General features: G+C 41.0%; 1 protein-coding gene across 3 annotated transcripts in view; it reads left to right on the top strand.

Moving 5' to 3' along the window:
- Positions 1-23585, top strand: part of poc1b (POC1 centriolar protein B) — a 52004-nt gene that overhangs the window by 14843 nt on the left and 13576 nt on the right. Inside the window, exons 11-12 of one of the 3 annotated variants that reach the window (XM_037767576.1) lie at positions 21687-21772; positions 22932-23345. The exons of 1 other annotated variant lie outside the window; for it this stretch is intronic. In XM_037767576.1, coding sequence (XP_037623504.1) covers positions 21687-21772; positions 22932-23025 — 180 coding nt within the window. In that variant the 3' untranslated portion in view covers positions 23026-23345. Of the gene's footprint in view, positions 1-21686; positions 21950-22931; positions 23346-23585 lie in introns of those variants that run through there. One more of the 3 variants, XM_037767575.1, reaches the window with a different exon arrangement.

Raw genomic sequence — 23585 nt, 5'->3', positions numbered from 1 at the left:
TTTGCCTCAGGGAGACTTTACAATGTGTACCGCATACAACACTCTCTCTCCCTGGACCTTCGCTGTGGATAAGAAAAAAAATTGCAACTAACTGAAACTTCTCCCGTGTGCCATGCGTGTCGGAGAACTACGGTGGCCAACGTGAAAAAGCGAATGGACCTCTCTAGAGTTTTTGTAAGAGTAGCGTAGGCCATTTGGAGAATAGCAGAGCCACTGCGTAGAGTGTGTGTGTGTACGTGGGAAGTGAGTGGTTAAGCGAGAGAATGTGTATGATTGAATAATTGAACTGGCAGAGCAGTCAGAGTTAGCTTCGCTTTGAGAATGTCAAGCGAATGTACCGAGGAAGTTGCAGTTTGTGCAGAAATAAATGCTGCAGCTCCTCAAGACCAACAGAGGGTTCCTGTGTCTTGTTCCTGGCGGCTGAGTGGAGCGGCGGCAGGGGGTTAACTGCGGAGCGAGTAACGTTATTGACTCCGGCCCAAGCAGGAAAAGTTAGCAGTGTTTGGTTTGTCTGTTCTGGGCTACTGTTTCTGCTCTTGGATTGTTGGGTACAAAAACAGTGTTTCTGTTTCTGTTTTATACAATTATAAATTATGATTATTTGTGTTTTGTAATGTCGGATGGACAGAATCAATGATTTGAAAATGTCAACTTGGACTCTGGGGATTTGTGAAAGGGAAAAAAATTCTTATTTCCAACATTTTTAAAGACTAAATAATTAGTTGGTTAGTAATTAACAAATTAATTAATAAAGAAAATAATAATTTGTAGCAGACCTACTCCAAAATAACCGTTAAGACTAATATACAGTACTGCATTTTATAGTTTTCAAGGACATTAGAGTCCCTGATGTCATTTTGCACACTATTTAGTTCTGAACATGTAGAATTAATATGTAGTACGAAGGTGAGACACGTGGAAGCATGTGACTGGATGATGATGTGGTACAGGTACGATCTGGATCACAATCTGTTTTAGCTTTTTAAGGTGAAATACCAACAAGGACAAATGTCAATATCAGTAAATTATTGGTTTATATCCAGTCTTATTAAAATACTTTAGGGGTGATTTGGTGTAAAATTCATGTGCTGGTAAAATTGATATGATGTCAGTAATAAGTCTTACATCATAGAGTTTCCACAGTTTTTCTCACCGTTTTTCTCAGCGTTCCTGCTACTCTTAGGGCTTCCCTTCTTCCATCGCACCTCCGCCATCCTTCCACATCCGACCAATCCCCAGCCTCTCTGTGTGAGTGTGCTCTCTCAAGGGTACAGCCTGTATCCTCAGGGGCCTCTGCTGGGAACGTGACAGTCGTTCCGTGCAAGAGGCTAAAAATAGCTCGGCAGGTCTATTACAGGTACCAGGGACACCTGAAAGGCAAATGTTGATGTGTTATGTTTTCTTCCCTGCTTGCTGTTATCCCTGCCTGCAGAAATGGCAGAGAGATGAAAATAGAGCTAGGATGATATAAAAAAAAAAAGAGCCGACACGAGATTGAATTTATGTTGTCGTCATCTTGCCTGTAAGACCCTGGCAAGAAGAGAGAGCGAGAGAAAATTCAACCAAAACATATTCGTGGTACATTTCTATCCTCTTGTGATCAGTTCATGTTGTTTAATGATTCCCAGCTTGCTCGTTGAATCGGTGTTCTCCAAATTCAACGACTGAGTATTTGACTTTGCTGATTTTCGTCTTTCATTCTCTTGTATGTACAATAAGCCCCAGTGAAGCTTGATGTATTTATTATTTTTTTTACTTGTAACATTAATATGCAGCTTAATAAACATACTAAGATGACCATGACTTTAACTCAACCTAGATATACTCTTCCGAAAAAAACAAAAAACATCCAGTTTATGTTGAATTGGCTTTGCTAACTACCACCCCTTCAAGTGTGCCAAAAAAGGACAACATATTGCATCGTGTTCTGAGATCTCCATATTTGTCATTAGAGCAACATTAAATTATAAGATGTTCTCATCATCATCATACTGATTATATTTATTATCTCACACTGATGAAGTTTTATGTAGTGTATTTATTGTCATGTGGATGTTTTTTTGTCTACCTGCCCAACGACAACAGATGCAAATTAGCTTTTAACTAACTCCGATGCAATTACTTTTAATTGTGTGCTGTCCCTGCAAAAATAAACAATAAAATGAATAAAAATAACCCGGCACAGTACAGGATGCCAGACTATCACAGGGCGGACACATAAAGACAGACAACAATTCGTGCTCACATTCACACCTAAATGTAAAATATGATTGTAGATATATGTACAGTATATTTTGATATGTGGAAGTGCAAGTATGACAGGGATATACGCCTAGCTAAGTGTACAATTATGATATGCCATATTTGCGTGTGAATAGATGAACTAGGATTGCAAACTGTAATATTTGTAAAACGGCAAGAGGGGTGGGTGGCAGAGTGGGCAAGGGGACGGCTCCTTGCTCCACTTTTTTTTGTACTTATGTATGTATAATTTGTATATCCGTATGTTTATGCCATCTTGTGAGGATGGCATGGAAAATGAATACAAAGTTGTTCACAAAAAAAATCCAAGTTGCCATTTATGGCTGTTTTGTTTAGGGCTGCCCCCTCTTAGTCGATTGGTTGACTAATCAGTCGTTTTGGTTTTAGTCCACTAAGATTTCTTTAGTCAATTTATATGTTTTTTTTCATGCTGAATGACTTATTTCCAAGAAACTTCTGAGCACATCTCTGGTAAACACAAGATTTAAAATGGTGCTTTTGTGTGATTCTTTGTGAAGAAACTCAGTTTTATAGATCTGTCGATTAAATCAACTAATCAATTAGTAGACAAAATCATATGAATGTTTGTCGACTAAGAATTTATTTGGTCGAGGGCAGCCATAGCTTTGTTTGAGTTGCAGCTCCAGTAGCTGCTCCATTTAGGAATGATGTTTATAATAAGACTAATGTGCAGTTGTAGCTTGTTTGTAACTGAAAATGTAGTTGATATTGTTTTAAAGGTGGACCAGCTAACCATATTAAGGCCAAATAATTGGATTCACTGTATTTAGTTCTGTCTAACTGTGGTGGACGACTGCAGCTATGCCAATATAATACTATTGTGCCTATGTGTGTGTGAAATAACAGGCTACCTTAATATCTGGCAGTGCTGCTCGCTGATGCTATTTTCTCCCTGAGTGGAGGCAGAGAGGATGTGGCCCGGTGAACCGCGTAGGCAGATCAGACGCCTCATGGCTCTGTTGCCGGCCAGGCTTATTTCTGTGCAGCTCATCCAGGCTCGCAGAGAAATACAAGTTGTTGATTTTCCTTAACATTTTTTATGTTATTTCTTTTTTCCTCCCATTGGGAGGCATCTACCTGCAGACCTTGAGTGAATAGGGCGAAGGTTAGCCAAGACGGACTATACTTTAGTTGACTTTCAGTGCATTTAGGAATGGATTTTTTAACGCTATTTTTAGTTTGGTCGTGGGTTGAGAATATTCCCATCTGTCTCATCTGTTTGCTAGAGGCAGTAGCACTGGCTTGTTTTTCTCTTAATCTCTGTTTGAGCTGTTTGTGGAACAGTTCTTCTATAGATTTTACTGCCAGAGCTCCTTGTATGAACCCCCTAAATCAATATTTAATGCTCAAGAATGTGTGTGAGCATTTTAGTCTTTGTGTGCCTCTAAAAGTATCTGTACATTTGTCTTCTTTGCGCAAACGTCTGTGTAAATCTTCATACGTGTGTCTGTGTGAAGGGAGGATTACTGGGAAAGGACTAGGAAAACAAATCCATTTCCTGTAGAGTTGAGAAAGCCACGGGGTCATGGTTTCTCTCCGGAGGTGCAGCTGTAACTCAACACTGCCTCAGTTCCCAGGTTAAAGCCCACCTCCTCTCGCTGCTACCCCCCTCCTGTTAAGCTCATAGTCCACCTGTTAGGAAGTCATTCATCTCTCTGTTCCCCGGAGAGGGATAACTGGATCCCCCCCCCCCCCAACCCCCCCCCCCCCCCACCTCTGACCACAGCTGCACTGATGGATGGCTTTAATGCGCTTTTATTGTTTGATGTATCCACTCTCTTCCTCTCTCTTTTCCAAATCCAATCTGCTGTTTTATATCTCTTTACTCATGACTTACCTTTTACCTCATTTTCTCTTTTGTGTTTATCTTCCATTTCCTCTTCACATATTCAGCATTATAATGGGACATTACAGTGTCCCATATTGTAAATTACAAACATGATGAATCCTCATTCAATACAGTGAGACCACTCCAGCGAAAAAAACAACAACAAACACACACACGCTATTTTTCCATCAATAAAGACAATCCTAACTTGACCTTTGGTGTAGTGCAGTCCAACAACGTCTGTCTACACACTGAGTAGTCTTAATAATTGGCTGTGAACACAACATTAATCACCCATTCCCATCTAATTGACCTCTAAACCCTTGAATTTACAACATGTAGGTCAGTTTATGTATTTTTTTTCTTTTTTTAAATGAACTTTCTGAGGATTTTATAACCACTGTGCACACAGCTTGCCTCTTTGTTTCTGCACTTTGCTGATACATTTGATCTTTTGAGAAGGTCCCGTCTTAATCAGATACCAAAAAAAGCATTTTTTTTGTATGCCAAAGATGTGATTATGATGTCAATACAATTTCTTTTTAATATTGTTAGATTCAGAGTACTAATAGCTTTTTTTTTTGCATTATTATTGTTTTTTGTTTGATTCTTTGTCAAGGTTCAGATGTAATCTTCTTGCTTAAAGACGCTTAAGTGTTGTGCGGTGGCCGTGAGCCCGGTATGTGTGGGAACATGGGAAAACGCCAGGTTGCTAAAATAGTCTGAGAGGGGGATTAGGGCTAGCCTTGAGCTCGCATTGTTTTACAGTGGGACAATTAGAAATTAGCAGTGGGGTTATTCTGAATGGCAAATGAGTTTCCCACAGGTGCTTAGCAGTCCTTTTGGTATTAGCGTAAGTGCTAAAGCAGATTAGCAGGCATTTGTGTGGCAATGCAGCTCAATCCAATCTCCCTTATGGATACCCGCCTGTTTTGGCAATTTTCTTGTGAGAGCCGCCGCCTTTAGTTTTATATTTGTGTGAAGATGTTGCTGGCTTTATTGTATTCCATTGTTTTTCTGCTCCCTTTTTGTACTTTTACGCTCTGCCTTTCACGTGAGTATTGGCAGCAGATGGGCTTCAAAGTACAGGATTTCCGGTGACACTTTCCATCACTACGTCTGCAATCTGTCCATCCTCTCCGTCACTTTTTCTCTCCCTCCGAGTTGTTTACCTGTCCAGTAATCTCCGGGTTGGCTTTCTCAGAAATAAAAGGATGTGAGTCATGCTTATGGTTGGATGTGTGTCAAGATTACACAGAAAGATTAACCACCTGCTGTCACCTAAGCCCTCCATATGGCAACACATTTCTTCCTTGAATACAAATCCTGGTTGTCTTTTGGTTCAGTTTTAGTGTAAATAATCAAATTAATTGCAAAGGGGAGGTGAAAAAAATATATTTAAGGGAGCACCAAAATTCCTCAGGTGGTAAAAAACATTCTCATCTCAAAATACGTCAAGATAAAACACCTAATTTTTTAGCTTTTTTTATACTACGTTACGTCACTTTCTTCTCAGGTATTACCCCGTATTCTGGCACCCATTCTTCCAGCCATGTTTATTATTCTTGGTCACGACACCATTAGGGTATTAACTGTCTAGCTAAACAGCATTAGGTAACTGCCATTCAGAAGTACAGTACAACTTGTGAATGGTCTGTTACAGTTGTCAGCTTATTACTGCGGTCCTCCATTTATGAGATCCATCTTACGATTGAACATGTTTAATATTTACGATTTGAAATTGGTGCGGCCAGGATGGATTGATGGATTGACGGATTAATGGATGACACAATTTCACTTTGTGTTCAATAATCTGTACCATGATTCCATAAAAAACTGACAGATATTATATATATATGAGTAGTAGAGTAATTCAAACTATAATTTCTGACATCACATATTGGCAACATACAGTGAACATTTGCATCATCTTTATAGCAATAATATAAACCTAAGGATTAATATTGGATCTCAAAGTGCATCTATGACACCCTCAAATTAATTCCTCCAATTTCACATCATTACCATTGGAACTATGAATACACTGTGACAGAATGCTGTACATAAGCGTCTATTGTATAGAGATACACTATATAAATGGAACAAACTCAGCGTACATGTCCTCACCCTGACCCACCACAGCTCTCTTCCTGAACATGTCCACATGCCACCTTTGTGCTGTAAGTCCCCTTGTGACCGGCTATATTTGAACACTTAAGTGAGCCTAATGAAAGGAAGTCACCCATTTATATCCCTCTCTACAGTTAGTTATTCTTAGAAAGTCCCTACGCTGCTCTGATGAATCAGTTGCACCACTTCAAAGGCCTCAGTCTGAACTGGCAGCCTTGGCCCCTGTCAAGAAACATCCAGTAATCGTGTGTCACACAGCAGAAGTTATGTTTGGAATGGCCCATGTGAGGGCAATTGACGAGAGATCTGGTCAACAAGTGACATATTGGCGGCCCTGAATTTGGCATGGATCTATTGGATTAGGTCTCAGGAATCCAATTACTCTATATGTTTCCCTTGAATTCATATGGTGTCATACTTAAAGACTCTATATAAGAAGTGGACGAAGTCACTGTGACGTCACTTATTGGTTTATGGACTGCCGTTTTGAAGCCTCGAGTCTGGCATTTTGGCTGTCGCTATCTTGGTATTTGGCTGTAGCCATCTTGGTCTTTTGCAACCAGAAGTGACACGAGAGGTCAGAGCTAAGTAAAACTGAACCCTGAATAAGACATTTCAGGCTACAAAAAAGGTTATAATTAACTTTCATGAACTGTAAACACACTGTGAAAGGGTTGGCTGACGAAAACACAGACAACTCCCAGACCGGACAACGCCGTGGTAGCAACCTGTCAATTACAAGGTAGCCCCGCCATAAAGTATACCCTACTTTATGGCTGATTTGACCATAAATGGGACCATCATTTACTAAATGAACATCATGCTGTATTGAAGAAGACTTGAAACTAGCAATTGAGACCATAAACTGATGTTTACAATGTTTACCAAGGTAATAAATCAAGTGAGAAGTAGGCTCATTTTCTCATTTTCTCATTTTTTCTGAAAAGTCAATCCTGTGCTGGCTATTACAAAGAATGCAAGTTTAAGGCACTTACACATTGGCTTCACTTTTCAGACCTTTCAGGGTTGCCCACTGGTCATAATGTACAGTATGTTCTTATAGAACCTGTGTGTTGAATACTTCAGCAGATAGTCTGTCTCCTTTCTATAGGCCTTGAGTTTGGTCAGGAACAATTGCTGATACAAGAGATACCTGCAGGCTTTCCACAAACATTTCTTGAGCATTTTAATTGTATGCCTTTATCCAAAATTTGCATCCAGAATGAAATTAGCAGGTAGGGATCCTGATGTCTTACCTAAAATCTCGTGAATGCTCAAGCAAGTGACCTTCCGGTTACAATGTGTTTTCCCAAACCAGTAATCGTACTGCTGCCACTCCTACAGTACACACTCCATTTATTCTTTGTTCCCATTTGTCATATTTGTTCTACTATTTACAGTTGTCTACTCCCAAACCCTCTCTCCCACTGCCTATGTTCTGAAGCAGTAGGACTTTGCTGCCTTGACGATAGACCACATTTCCTCTTTTCCTACCATGGAGCACAAAAGCCTGGGTGTTTGGAAGTGCCCAGGAGGACACTTGACAGTCTGTTGATCCACCTGTTTCAGGACAGAGTGGGCTTGAAGGTTTGGATTGTTTGGCGTCAACCCCTGGACCTTGTGGAGGTGGTACCATGAAAATGACAAGAAGGGCTCCACTGTTTCAAATGTTTTCCTCTGGTTCTCAGAAGTTCCCCCATTAGGACCTCTCCTACCTCTGGAGCATTTTCCCTCCTCTGCAAAGTATTCTTTAAAGCTGTGGTATGCATTTCTCCCTCCTTAAAATAACACATTAATACAATATAGCATAGATTACAGTTCTGTAACCACCAACACAAATGCTCCAACGCGCCTGAACGCAGCCAAAATAGTTTTTTCAGGATGTAACTCTGTAAGTTACTGAGCATTGCTGCAGAAAAGGACTGGGACGATAACTAGGAAATAACTTGATCCCGTCGTAGTCCGGCGGTGTCAGCTGTGCACATAATTTAAAATTTTGATAAAAGTCGAGGATGGGCATAGTATTATTTATGCTGTATTTAGAGTTATGTAAAATGTTAGTTTAACGTTTAAAGGTGCTCTATACAATATCCAGAGAATCAATGTAGCAGTAAACAGCTATTGTCTATGTAAAGATATAGAGGATTAATGTCTACCTGAGCAGAGAATGAAGTCACTCTCCCTCCGTGAGTGTTGTATCTGAGCTTCTCTGTGCTTTGCATACATAATTGGGCTGGCTGTGCCTGCCTTTTAGGCTTTAGGCTTGACAATGGACACGATGGACATTTCACACACACGGGACGAGAGAGAGTTGACAGATAAGAATGATCGCGGAGGATTTGGTGTCAAAGTGAAAAGCAAAAGCGCCTATTTGGCAATTTTTTCGGATTTAAACCCAATGCTATAAGGGAACCATAACATTAATGAGATAATCGCTGTGCGGAGGACGGAGCGGTCACAGCCGGTGTGCACGGCGCTGGAAACCTACAACCTCGCAGCGAAAGCTGGACCAGAGAGGCCAGACACACAGCCATCCGACGGTAACGATCAAAGTAAGCGCTCAATAGATATTGACCGACATCTTTTCTTGAAAAATGTATGGCGTAAATGGTAACACCGGTGTTGTCACAAGTTTATTAACCGGTGGGAAAATTTCCTCAACGTGACATCCTAAGTGCCTTTTAATCCATGTTCGTGCATGTGAGCGTGCCCCACTGGCTAGGTCACGGCTCTGCACTGCTCTCATAAGGCGGTTACAGGCGATAACGCTGTTCCGACTGATGGCGCCCTTGCGGAAGCATAGCACCGACCCTCCGGTTTCCCCCCAGGTAAACACTGTTAGCTCCGTCAGTAGTGTTACTGTTGTTTTCACGGTTAGCGCTTTAAGCACCGTTAGCTGCGAGCAGTTGGCACGTGGAGAGCCCTGCGGAGGCAATAGAAATGCTCCCAATCTTGCAATTAGCACCTTCAGTGTTTCAAGTTAGTGTGCTTAAAACAGAGCTTTAATGTCAATGACAGTTTATTTTGTGATTATTGAACCAACCGTTCTTACATAACTCCTGCTCTAAAAGTATTTTTGGATTGGCTCAATTTTGCCTACAAATAATGTCATTTTAAAAAGTGCCAAAGCTGAAATCTGCACAAAACCAGGCAAACACAGAGAACCTGGACACGCTGTTGTTCAGGCCTTGAAGGCAGAAGTGAAGGCGATATTTTAGCAATACACACAGAATCTGATGTAACCATCCCTTGTGGTATTTAGACTGAACGCCTACATAAAAACCTGGCTTTGGTGTTAGAGGAGGTGGGTGAGCGCAGGAATGTCACAGGGGTTACAAAAAAAAAAAACATCTACTCTGCCAGCTAATCTCATCACATCTCCAGATATTCAAAAAGCAGATTCTACAGCCCCAGAAGCTCCCACCTACACCACCCACCTCCTGCTCGGCTCGGCTCTGTGCTCACCTTTACAATCGTCTACACAACCCCGACTCTGCCTCTACTTTTGTCTGATTGGTGCATAACTCACTTCATGATAAGTTTTGAGTGATATTTACAGTGCATTGTCAATTCCTTAGTCCCAGTCTGGATGGTGAAAATGTTCTGCTTATAGAGAAATGGGCCAAACGTGGCTTTTGCCATTTGGATTAATTGGCTTTGGGCACAACACCTAATTGCTAATCTTTTTGTTTTTTGGCAAAAGCACATAGTATACAGGCTTACCAGTTTGCAGACAAAACTTCCGTTAAAACTACAGACAAATTAATCAGAGGAGGAGCTTTATTCACACTGAGAACTGCAGCTTAAAGGTTTGCAGGAACTGATTGTGGGTCACACGTGTCTGATTTGTCACTAATGTAGTGCCCTTTGCAGTACACATATTAACATAACGCCTGTAAAGCAGCACCCAAAATGTTTATGTTGGTCCTGTACTTAGGTTTGTATTCTCAATGTGTCCATTGACTGCAGTGTCCATGAATACTGGCTTACACACACGCACGCACGCACGCACGCACGCACGCACGCACGCACACACACACACACACACACACACACACACACACACACACACACACACACACACACACACACACACACACACACACTCTCTCTCTACATGGAACCTCTTATTCTCAGGAAATCTATCATGGTCCTCGTGCATCCCATCGTTTGATGTGTAAGGGCTTAGCAGCGGATGTCAGCCTAATTTAGCTCTGTCAGCCGAGGTTTAAATCTGACCCCTCAGTGCTGCCACCAGAGTAGGATGTTCAGGAGGATGAGACTCAAAAATGAGGAGAACAAACAAACTATCAAAAGCTTCACGCAAACTTTGTAATGGTAAATGTTTTAACATCATGTTTGACTGTTCTGGCAATCTGCCTACAAAGTAATGTTTTCTGTAACATTTATGTCTCTTCAAATCGTCAGGAAAGACACATACAAGATTACTTATGTGTGACAACCAATGCGAACCAGTGATGATAGATGATGAAGTGACACTTTATGTGCTGCATTTTGATCAATTGGAACCTTTTTGAGCTTAGGTTTAACTCTGAAGAAGCTTTTGTGAAACACACATGCTACTTTTCTCGAAATAGCTGAAAGTTGTACTGATGCTGAAATAACAGAAGCCCGAATCGGCAAGTGGTAAAAAAAACACTTGACCCCATAATTTTTCCGGAGCTGATGATGGAAGTAGCTACGCAGTGAGCCATCTCGCTTCCGTCTCATCTCTGTTGAGAGTTGCACATGCGCAGTACCGATAGGGCACTGGTGAGAAAATGGCGGCGGGTAAAAAACAAAGTTTATGAGCTGAAGCCAAGCCCCCAGGAGGAGCGAATTTTCGTAGTTGCCAATGGTGGAATTACAACTTCTGTGTCCGTCACGTGATGCCTTTTGGGCCTAAAAATACTTTTTCCCATAGACTTACACTGGGAAAGAGACGTCTGTAAATCAGCGGATAATTTTTTTTTTTACGTAAATCAACTTCCCAGTACGAACACTTGACTGGCCCTTATTTAAATCATTAGATTGGGACAACATTGAACTTGGAACTTGGAACCTATGTGACAGCCAAAAAGCAATTACTTAAACCGATAGATGAGCCCAAAGTTGCAGATTCCATGTCTGAAAACGCCTAAAGCATTAAAAACGAACAGAAGGCCACTCAGATGTTTACCAGATGTACACATGTGCTTTTTATATCATTCACATTCTACAGATTTGCAAATGCAGATTTAATTAGCTGTCATGATTTGCCACCGCTCTGATGCATGATCATCATATTGAGCATCCACACAAAAACAAAAAACTTTTCGTATAATAATAATTGGAGCAAAGCTGTGAAGATGCACACAATACATATGGAAATATGTGGACACACACATGGACAGATAAGCCTGCTTGTTGTTTGTCTCTCTGATAGAGGGCTGAGAGGCAGCTTGGTGCTACAGGACCCATGATGACAGACCACAAAGCCCACCTGTGGTTGTCAGGGCCTGGGGCAGCTCTCTCTGCTCCCTCCTGCCTGTACTGTGAAGGGCAGAGACACAGCATGACCTGTAAACCCCCACTGCTCCAGCTGCCAATCAAGCAGTCCAGCATGCACCCCCCACCTTCCAGTGCTCGCTCTCTGTGATGCTACTCAATGGTGGCAGGGCTAGCTGCTTCCTCTTTGAGGGCCTCTCTAGCCCAATCAGCTGGCCGTCCTTGTCATTCATTTAGCCACCTGCCACAGTAAGAGCACTTTCCACAGGTTGGCATTTCAGAGTGGGTTTGGAGAGTGTTAGAGCTGTCTGTGGATCGTTGTTGACATTTCTGTTCATCAACCCAATATGTCATTTTCCGCCACGATAGATGAAGATAGCTTTCAGTTAATTGCCACTGCAACATTATTTATTACACTCTCATCTAGTGCTGCTTCTGCTTTAGTGAAGTGGAACTGACTGCTAATTAAATCAGGATACTTCCTCAACATAGTGTTTACACAAATGCTTGTGTGGGCAGGGTGGCTAACTTAATTTGTCAAAATGATTGCAGAGCAGTGTTTCCCCGAGGTTGACTGCTATAGCCTGGCGGATGCGCCGGGGGGGAGGGCTAACACAATTACACCACACCAAATTCCGTTCTCAATTTAACGCTTTAAAGTTTCTTTAAATATTTATCAGTCACTTTTCAAAATATACATAAACCACTCTTCACATCAGCATCATTAGATCCACTGCACAGCACTTATGTAAAACGAAAATGCATCACTTTTAAGACTGGTTCCCGTTATTTCCTACTTCCAAAACACCAGGAGCAAATGCCAGGAGTTGAGTTTTCATTAAAACAACATTTTGACTGGTATAACTGGATGCTAAGGTCACACAAGGTCAAATTGTCTCCTTAATTACAATATGACCATTTGCAAGCAATATAGCATTTAAAAGGCTATTTTTTTAAATGGAGTCTAGTGTAGTGCTCACTTCCCGGGGCTACATTACATCACTTCCAGCAAACGTCACGGAGAACAATGAGGGCAAAACAGCATCACCGATCTGATTTAACCGAGTATTCTCTGGTCTAGCTCAGCTAAAAACACAAAAACACTGAATCCGTCAGCACGTTAGCGTGTCATTCACTATACCGAGTCTGTTTGTAACTGGTAGGCTACAAACAACGTTATTTTCACTTTTCACTGCTGAAGTGTCAGTGTGTAAGATGACAGACACTCGACTACCCCGCTGTTTTTACAGACGTTAACTAACCACAGACACTTGCCGCGTTCATGGACTCCCGGCAGAGCACCGCTGCAGAAGGAATATAGGGGAAACAGTTGGTGTTATTTTAGGCTTTAAAAAAAAGATTTGTTTGGCCTGCTGCCCAGTGCTTTGTAACATGTAATTGGTCAGCAGTGTCATGATTGGATGCAGACTATTTTCTGTTCAATAGACCTCTAATTTACTGAAACTAAAGCAACTGCAAACGCAAACTTGTGTGGCAAGCCTGTGTGACAAAATGATATTTGCAATTTTAGTTTCCAGTGGAACCCTGGTGCAGAATGTCACAAACTGAAAAAGATGCTGGGTGAACAGCTGGATACATTAGAGGAATAGCTTACCAGCAGGTGGAGTTGATTGGGCATTACCCAAACTAACTCCACTAATCACATCAGCTCCTCTCGTCCCCTTTGAAAGCAGCAAATAAAAACAATAAAAACTGTTAATGGCTTTAATACAGCACAAAAATAGCCCCTCAAGGTTGCATATAACCATTGTTTCAATGGGAAATATGTATGTTTGGCTGTCTGTTATTGTTGAAAGCCATCAGTATGACCATGCAGAGCCTTGCTAGTGCACCTGGCTCGGCCTCACCCCCACGTTCTGGCTGTTTTTTTTTTTAATATACCTGCTTCCCCTGAATGATTATGTTGGCATTTAAGAGTTACATTTGCTTGTCATATACTTTGTGCATGTTCATGCTCATTCATCCAAACAAGTACAATGTCTATATGTGTTTCCCCCATTTCAATAATGTCAATACTCCTCATTGTATCCGCACAATACTCACACTTGAGTGAGGTCAATGAACCTTGAAATTTCTTCCCTTGCATTAAGCCTCCTGCTGCCTTATTTCATTGCCACGGATTTTGATTTTAGCCAGCATGTGCATGTGTGGGTGGGAATGTCCATTAAAATGTGAATAATGTGGGTAAATCTTACTAAGGGGCTTTAAAATGGGCTAATCCCATGCAAAGCCACAATGACGCTCATTCACTTCCTCACTGTGAAAGGATTCGCCTCCACTTGAGACTTTGGTGGGAAAGAAACTGAAGAAAAACCCCATGGTTGGGATATGAGTTACTGAACTTCTCAGCGAAAGCCTCATTTCCTCTCTGACAAGAGACGTTTCTCAGGAACCTCTGCTGTGTGATGCTAACCCATTCAAAGCTCATTTAAAAGAATGTTATCCTGAAGCTATAGGCGTAAACCATCAACACTAACATTGTTCAGATTGGTTAAATACAAAGTGGTTTTCCTGTGTTTGTCCTTTACTTTTAGCCAATACCTTGCGTAGCATTCGAGTAATCCTGGTTTCCTTTCATGAGACAGTTAAACCACTCACATTTTGTTTTTCATGAACCTGAAAGATAGTGGTGCCTTTGAAACATCAAGACACTCACCACAAAACTCAACTTGCTAACCCAACATGAGAAATAGAAAAAGGTTGACAGTCCTATTAAGATGGCAAGAAGATTACCATGAAATTCAAAGCTTAACTTGGATTGTAATGTAATGAATCATACCACACAGGGATTTTGCAACTTTCTAAATATGGTTTTGCTTTGTTGCGATGACAATGACCAGTCAACAGACATTAATCACGACCACTATCTTCCCATTTTTGTGTCTGGGCTGATTAGTCAGAGGATGACTAACAAACGGTTATTTCAGGGCGTAGCCATAGATACACAGAATCAGATAACCTAAAGATCCACTGCCACTTTGCACGTAACCGAGAGAAAAGTGGAAGTAAAAAGAGGAAGCATAGTAGAACAGAGAGGGAGAAAACATGAGGGAGTGATGAAACAAGAGGAACCAGAGTTGCTGACTGACTCATAGGATGTAGAAAGAAGAAAATAGAGCCAAAAAAAGAAAGGAACTGAAAGTTAAAGCAAAGGGGAAAAAAATAACCCTGTTCTCCTGTGTCTGGGTTGATGACCTAAATTGTTGGTCTTCATTTACTGTTGTTAGTTCATGTTTTGGCAGGAAGGTCACTCCTAAATCTTATCCACATGTGCAACATTGATTAGATCTATCCACCAAGTGAACTTGCATAGCCATGTTTCATGTTCAAGTCTCCATGACAGTAAACATCCTGCAGAAGTGCCTGATTATTTCAGGGGTACTGCTCTGCTGCTGACCCTAACCTCTGACCTGCCTGGGGAGCAGTTACAAGAAAAAAGAGGACTTTTCTAAAGAGAAGAATGACTTCTTTATTATTTATTGACCTTTTGTCAGTTAGCAGAGGAGGACATAAAGGTCTTGACACACCAAGGCCATTGATGGATGTCGAGCTGTCATTGAGCATCGGTGGCTGACCATCAGCTGTAGTTTTTGCATTATGTGTGCAGCACTGTTGGCAATGTTGTTCAGTTGAGCCTGTTAAACCCATAGACTGTATATAAGAAGTGGACATAGTCATCGTGATGTCACTCATTTGTTTGTGTGCTACGGTTTTGAAGCCTTGATTTCATCAATTTGGCCATCGTCATTTTGTTTTTTGGCCGCAGCCATCTTGTCATTTTTGGAACAACAAGTGACACGAGAGGGTGGAGCTAAGTACAACTGAACATTGAATAAGACATTTTTAGGCGACCAAAATGTTACAATTAACTTTCATGAACTGAAAACACACTGTGAAACGGTTGAAGTTGTAAGATGAAAACATGGACAACTCCCAGACCGGACAACGCCGTGGTAGAAACTTCAACTTCAACTTTGTCAATCACAGAGTAGCAACGCCCTAAAGCATACCCTGCTTTTGGTCTATTTGACTCTAAATGGGACCATAATTTAATAAATGAACATCATGCTGTATTAAAGAAGACTTGAAACTAGCGATTGAGACCATAAAGTTGCATTGTAAACATGAGTTTACAATGTTTACTGAGGTAATAAATCAAATGAGAAGTAGGCACATTTTCTCATAGACCTATATACAATCAGACTTCTTTTTGCAACCAGAGGAGTCGTCCCCTGCTGGCTATTAGAAAGAATGCAGGTTTCAGGCACTTCCGCATTGACTTCACTTTTCAGATCCGGATGTTGTCGCCTGGTTAAATAATTGGAGGAGGCAACTTGCCTGAATGCTTTTCTGCTGAGCAAATCGGGGATTTCACCCACATTCACCGCAGGGACTTTTCCAGGAACCGAGGACTCTTCCTACAATAGGATGTCTGGAACCTTACCTCCGTTTCCACCACAAGAATCATGATCTAACTTTAGTTTCTCTGCCACACTTCCTGGTGCCCACAAATTCCCTGCTCTGGGGTTAGTAATTCGGATGGCCCAGGATCTGTTTAATGTGCAGAACATTGCCGACTGGTCAAACACAAGCTTCCGGCTGTTACAACTTGGGTGCAGCTTCATTCACACCTTAAGCAATCATTGGATGCCCTTTGTATCTTGTAATGTTTATTGCCGTTATAAAGGCTGTGTGTGAAAGTTGCATGTCAAACAATGCCATTGCTTTTATTATTCTAAGATACCTAATTTTCACAGTTCTTCTGATACAGTGAAAACACAATCAGGAATGCATAAACAGGACTTAATTGGTTTGCTTGTTCATGTACAACTTTTAGATGAAGGTGGGATGTGATAAAAATATTTGATTGGTCAGCCTTTGCAGCACTACTCCTTTGAGATCAGTTTGGTATGTCAGTGCCCTGATACAAGAGCAGGATATGGGTTATAATTCAGGGTGGTAGTATATTTACCGCCAACAAACTGAGATTAAATTAGCTGGTTTCACTGCAGACTACCAGAGGCTAGGACTAACAAAGACATTTTGAAGGCAGATGCAATTCCTCTTGGCCATGGTAACAGGTGAGGGTTACCTAAGTGTGCAAATAAAAAAAAAAACCTGGCTCAGGTTAAACACATAACACGGTGGCTCTGTACCTCGTGGTAAACACAATAACAGCACCAGGACAAAGGCCAGAATTGTGTGTGGGTGTATTTGCATGGGCGTGATCATGTAAGTGCGTGCACTGTTGTCCCAGGTGTGAATGTTTGTGATAGTGCATGTGTGCATCCATCGGGGTTAAGGCCTCCAAAGCACACAATCACGTTAGGATGGGTGTATTTGCTCTGTGGGTGTTTGCAGAGTGAAAAACAGCCTAGTCAGGAAAACATGTTCTTGCCACCTCAACCATACTCTTGTTAAATAGGCAACCTTTGCCTTTGTTTTTGTCTCAGTCTGTTCATCCATCTGTCTGATGATGGAGAGGCCCTTACTAACTTGTAGTGAAGTTACAGCTGTCATCTGAATGACAAATCGAAATAACAACTGGAGAACTAGAACTGACCTACTGTATTTGTCTTGTTATAACCTTGACTTGGTTTTAATCTTACGTAAAATACCTTGTTTGGTGTAGAAATTTGAGTGCCCTTTTGTTGTTATCGCCATAATCCCAGTGAATGTAGGTTATGTTTGCTTTGTCCTCTTATCTTTGGGGTAAAGAAAGTCATGACATGACCCGAGTGGTGTTTTTGGCGTTAATGATCAACAAGATTTGTGCCAGGTAATATTTACAGTCTGTTAGGGAGAACTGCTGTTAAGTATGTCTGACCTTTGCTGGAATTACATGATAGTAGCTTAACACATTTTCAGAGGTAGAGTGATCATTATTATGTATTTTATACTCTTATCAACATGGGCAAATATGCTTGCTTTATGCAAATGTATGTATATATTTATTGGAAATCGATTAACAACACAAAATAATGACAAATATTGTCCAGAAACCCTCACAGGTACTGCATTTAGCATAAAAAATATGCTCAAATCATAACATGGCAAACTGCAGCCCAACAGGCAACAACAGCTGTCAGCGTGTCAGTGTGCTGACTTGACTATGACTTGCCCCAAACTGCATGTGATTATCATAAAGTGGGCATGTCTGTAAAGGGGAGACTCGTGGGTACCCATAGAACCCATTTTCATTTACATATCTTGAGGTCAGAGGTCAAGGGACCTCTGTGAAAATGGCCATGCCAGTTTTTCCTCATCAAAATTTAGCATACATTTTGAGCGTTATTTAGCCTCCTTTTGCGACAAGCTAGCATGACATTGTTGGTACCAATGGATTCCTTAAGTTTTCCAGTTTCATATGATGCCAATATCTTCACTCTAGCTTTAAAAATGAGCCCGCTACAACCCAAAAACCGCAAGTTGCGTTAATGGGTTAAAGAAATTAGTGGCGTTAAAATGAATTTGCATTAACGTGTTATTATCGCGTTAACTTTGACAGCCCTAATTTTAGTCTTTATGATTTCAGGAGCAAAGTTATTTCCCTGCTCCTCAGATGTGTACTACATCTTCAGCAGTCCCGTTGTCACAAAATATGCAAAGTGATACAGGAGTTTACAATATTGCAGATACACCTCTATTTTAAAGTGAATTGTGAATCATAACATCATTTTTAGTGCAGTTAGTTGAAGCAGGAAACAGTGTCTTTTTTTGTCACCACTCAGAGGAGAAGCACGGTGAAAACCACACATGGCCAACACTCTAACTTGACACCAATGGCCACCATGTTTCAACACTGCTGTGGCACGGGGAGGGCACGGGGGCAGTGCTTTTTCAATATGGGTTAAATCTGACTCCCTGTAGGCTTGGTAACTGCGCTTGATCTTTTCTTCGGCATATTCAGAGTAAACAACAATACTCGCTCCTCACACTATATGACCCACTTGCCAAGTGCTCGTCCTGGTCAGTCAAGCATGCTTAAACTTAAAAATTATTTTATATCCATAAAGAGACAAAAACAGCCATCCCTCAAAAGGTGTAGTTTTGAGTCTGTGCTCTCTAAAAATGTAGAAAACATGGAATCTTTGAGTGGAAAAGCACAGTAGCTGTGGAAGCCATACTAATCAATTACTCACCACGAGGGAGGGCAGGGACATAACCTTCTCAGAGGCAGCCAAATTTAATTTCCTGCCCCTTGTTGGTCTGGTAATGCCATGTTAATAGCTTCCTGCTCTCATGCATTACAGCCACACTGCCACACATGCTTGTTTATTTCCGCCACAGCCTGCCCGCCTAACCTCACTGTTACACGAATGACCTGTTCTCAGCACTGAAATGTACACAAACACACACCATACATATGATTCAGTTGTAATCATTGACTAGATTACACTAAACTGTTCAATTGCTTGTGACACAAAATAAAGGGGAACATGAAGTTATCAACCAAAGTGCATTTTGCAAGTCTAATTTGTGGTTCAGGCTTGACCTTCTGTACTTACTGTAGTTGTGTACTTGCAGTTTTACAGTGCAAAGGATGATGACAGTAGACATCTTGGTTTCTTCATCTTTGTTGTCACTTCCTAAAAAAGTGGTGTAGAAAATATGTGAATTTGTTTCAAACCCTTCTGAACACTTAGTATTGATTCATTTTTCAGTTGTTCTATTCCATAAAACAGTTAACATAATTACAAATGTGATGAATGCATTTTCCTCCTTATATAAACATTATTATATATAATAAAGGGCTGTCAATTGATTCAAGTATTTAAGTGTGATTAATCGCATGATTGTTCAAGATTAATCACCAAATTAACCACACATTTTTTTAATTGTAGTAAAAGAGCATTGTACAAGAAGATGTTTTTCTTTAATAACACACTTTAGCCTTTTTTATCCGATTAATAATCAATTAATCAAAGTAATAATCAACAGTTTAATCAATTATCAAAATAGCTGCCCTACTAGCAGCCGATGATGCACTATATGTTTACAAAGCCACCCTCTCCTGTTGGCAGGAATATCTGTCACGTCACCTGCGTGCTTGTGCGCAGCCTATTAGAGCACGAGATACAAACAAAATAGGGACCCAGTTATCACAACGTTGCTTCATAGAGCCACACAATACCGAAGGCAGTAAACTGTTGTTACAACCCAAAAGAATGAAAACTAAGAAAATAACCATAGCTGTAAAAAAATAATTTTTCTTTAACACAAAGTAGCTCAACAGTGAAATCTGTGTTTAACGATACTGCAGCTTCTCATCTGACTCGTGTGTTGGTGTGCCTTCCTATCTCTGTGCAGGTGTGTCTGTGTAGGTGGTTCTGTGTAGGTGGTTCTATGTAGGTGGTTCTGTGTCCTTGTATCTGTGTATGTTCTCTGTTACATCCCTAACATGAAAGCATTACTGCTCTTCATGGGAGCTGCAGGAAGCTTAACCTCCGTGTCCCATGACGATGACTCATCTTTGGCATGATGTTATTACGTAAGCGGGTGGAGTGTCCTCTTGAAAAAAGGCAGACACTTTTTCATGAAGACAGACAAACTGGACATTATCACCTGGCTGGCTGTAACTGAGATGTGATTACATATTAACTAAACCACCTGCACATATGGTGTGTCGGTTCTGATCGTATTTCCGTTGTAATCCCAAGAGTTTATGATTTAGACATCATGTAGGGTTATATTTATCCACAAGCCACTGAAACACACTTTCGCAAGTCTGCTGTCCTTGTTTGGACATTTTGTCTTGAATTGAACTAATCAAGGGTTTGTAGTCCATTCCCTGTGAACATTGGCCCGTTGTTTTTGAGGCAGACTGGTGATAATGAGGGCTTTTCACCAAGCAGCGGTCCAGATCACGACTTGTGCTCCGGTGTGACTCATTCTTCTTAAAGAGGAGGGGGTAAATTGAAGGCGTCTTCAGAACCAAAGTGGGAACTAATGAGAGGGCGTACTAGCTGTTTGTTGTCTTGTGGTCCCAAAACAATCCACTTCATGGCCAACAAAGCCTGTTTCCACACCAACGCTGCAAGTGCTTGTCCATATCTAATGAACACTCAGCAACCTTTTTTTCAAGGATGCTTTCAACCAAAACCCTCCACTGTCAACACTGTGTCCATTTTTAGCATGAGTGGGAACCTGTAACCCTATCATTGTAAGTGCTATGTTCTATCCAGTAAGCGACAGAGTATTGAAAGCACCTAAATATTCAAGTAAACTGCATTCTCAATTATGTTTCAAGGGAAACATATTTTCTCCCAGATTACGGCTGCAGTTTTAAACAGTTTTCAATCTTGATAGATGTTGAAATATATTAGTAGCATCCCTGAGGATCTTTTGAGATCTTTATAATTTGGTAGGTTACTTCTGGGGGGTTTGAAGCTGGTTAAAACTAATTGTATTGCCACTTTGGGGCAGCACAATAAGTTTTAAACACAATGTTGAAATAATATCAACTTATAAAGTTAATATAGTGAATGTGTTGGCAAAGAGTTGCCCATCTGCAAATCCAGCAGACACGGAGAAACATTAGCAGTCATGTTTCTGGCCACCTGATGCATTTTAGTCCAATATTTATTCTCCTTTTGGTTCTGGTTTGGTCTCCACCAACTCCTGAGGGAAATCTGGCTCCAGAACTGCGAGTTTGATGATGCTGTTATAAGGAAAATAAATCATAAGACAACATAATATCTGGTCAGAGCATTTGGGGTTCATACTGTTAGGTGTTTAGTCATGAGTGAATAGAAGTGCAGTCTCAGAAGTCTCAGAAGAAGTAGTGTCCCACCTATCCACATGTTCATCATTTCCTCTGATCAAATTCTGAACATCTTGCTCTTGGGTGTGAGCGATAAGATTGATTAGAGGGGAAGATGTTGTGCCTCTCTCTCTCTCCGTCTCTTCATTACCTCTCTTTACTCCTTTCTCTCAGCGAGCTAAGCAGTGGCGGGCGATGAGTCATCGTCTTCATTCTTGGTGGGATTCGGCGACAGATGCTCGCTCGTTCATCCTGCAGAAGTGGGTCAGAGTGTCGAGTTCATCTTCACACCGATATACAGCTTTCCTCCTCTTTTTCCTAGACTTGCTTTATTTCTCCAGAATTTTTACTGTCTCACTCAGATCATTTTTTGTTTCTCTTTCTGTATATCTCATTTTCTGGACCCAGCATCTTATATCCTGATAGATACAAATAAATACAACTTGAGATTGATTACAGTTCAATGATAAGACTCCGCTCATTGATCAGCAGCACATTAATCCCAACTGTTACATCATATTTATTATGGGATAAGCAACAGTAGAAAGTTAATTTAACTTTTATTAGGCAAGACACATTATGTACTACTGCCAACCACCCCAAGAGGCCCAATATGTGTTTGCATGACTTTAAACTAAGGATGTCCCGATCGGTCTTTTTGAGTCCTTTAATATTGAGTATCTGCCGATTTTCTACGGCAGGAACTTTCCCCCGTAACTAGGAACCTTTTGGGGAACTCATTGCGTTTTAACCGTAGGGACCAGGTACAGAACATTTTACCTGCGCCCCTCAGGGTGGGGTTAACAGGGGATGACCGTCACTGATTGGTCAAACATTGGACTAATTTGCCTAATCTTCGCAGATCTTTAGACCGCGATTAAAGCAGACAACAATGGGCCAAAAGAACCTTTTATTTCCTTGAAAAGTAGTCCTGAGACTAAAACTTCCAGACACTGGCTTGCAGGGTGCATTTTAACCCAACGACAGGCAAGTTTTATAATATATAATAATATAATATGATATCTATTTTACTTTCACACATTCTAATATTCACTCACATATACAGTGAAATGTTTGTAGCGTAGAGTCCAGCTGTCATTAAGGAGAGCAGCTCTGCAACACCAGCAGGCTGAGGTGGACAGAACACAGTAGAGTACAGTAAAGAACGGATCAGATTTTGATCGGCTTTATTTTACCCGATAGGATCCATTACAATATGCCCCAATCTAGTTTGTATATAAACAGATTGCCGCGGCATTATGCATGACGTGCAGTTTCCCATCCAAAGACTACATAATTCATTTAATCTATATTGAAATGATACATTATTTGTTTTTTACATGTTATACATAATTCTCCATCCATTACATAAGAAGACTCTGTCTCCTCTTCCCACTCTCTCACTTTTTCTACCTCCATCTGCCAGTGTTCACACATTTCCCAGAGATATACGTCTTGCCTGCCACTGGGATTGAATCCACACCTTCCGTCCAAAAGCTGCATTTATGCATAACTTATCAAATAAATGCTGACACCGTGGTACGACAGCGGAGCCAACGAGGACCTCCGTTGCATAATTCCTCAGAATGAGGAGCGTTTGTTGTGAATGAATCGCTGCGGCACAGCATTCATTCATTCAACAGAATTTGTATTTATGGAATAGTTATCGTTTGTGTCTTGAGTGTTTTGGCTTGGACATGGATTGTTTCTCATGATGTGAGAATTGCTTACTTGCGTGTGTCCTTGTAATGTGTGTGTAAGAAACATACTGTATTCTTGGGTTGACTCGTGTGTGTGTGTGTTATGTGTTTCTATAAAGGTGTGTCGGTGCAATTTCAGGCTCCTCTATGCATAATTGTGTACGGTATACAGTATGTGTTATTCGAAGAGGAGATACAGTATTTGTTTGTGCTTTCATGTGCAATTATGATCTATTTGTGTGTTATGTATAGTTGTAGTTAGCTGTTTTTTATTTTTCATGGTCGAGGTGTTTTCTGTTCATGTGTGTGTGCAATGCGGTCAGAAAACGCAATCCGCCGCCGAGCAGGATATTTTTGACTGAGCGTGAGGGTG

This window comes from Sebastes umbrosus, chromosome 4 (genome assembly GCF_015220745.1).
Source record: "Sebastes umbrosus isolate fSebUmb1 chromosome 4, fSebUmb1.pri, whole genome shotgun sequence".
NCBI lineage: Eukaryota > Metazoa > Chordata > Actinopteri > Perciformes > Sebastidae > Sebastes > Sebastes umbrosus.
The sequence above is the reverse complement of the archived record's forward strand: the minus strand, read 5'-3'. Positions and strand labels throughout refer to the sequence as shown.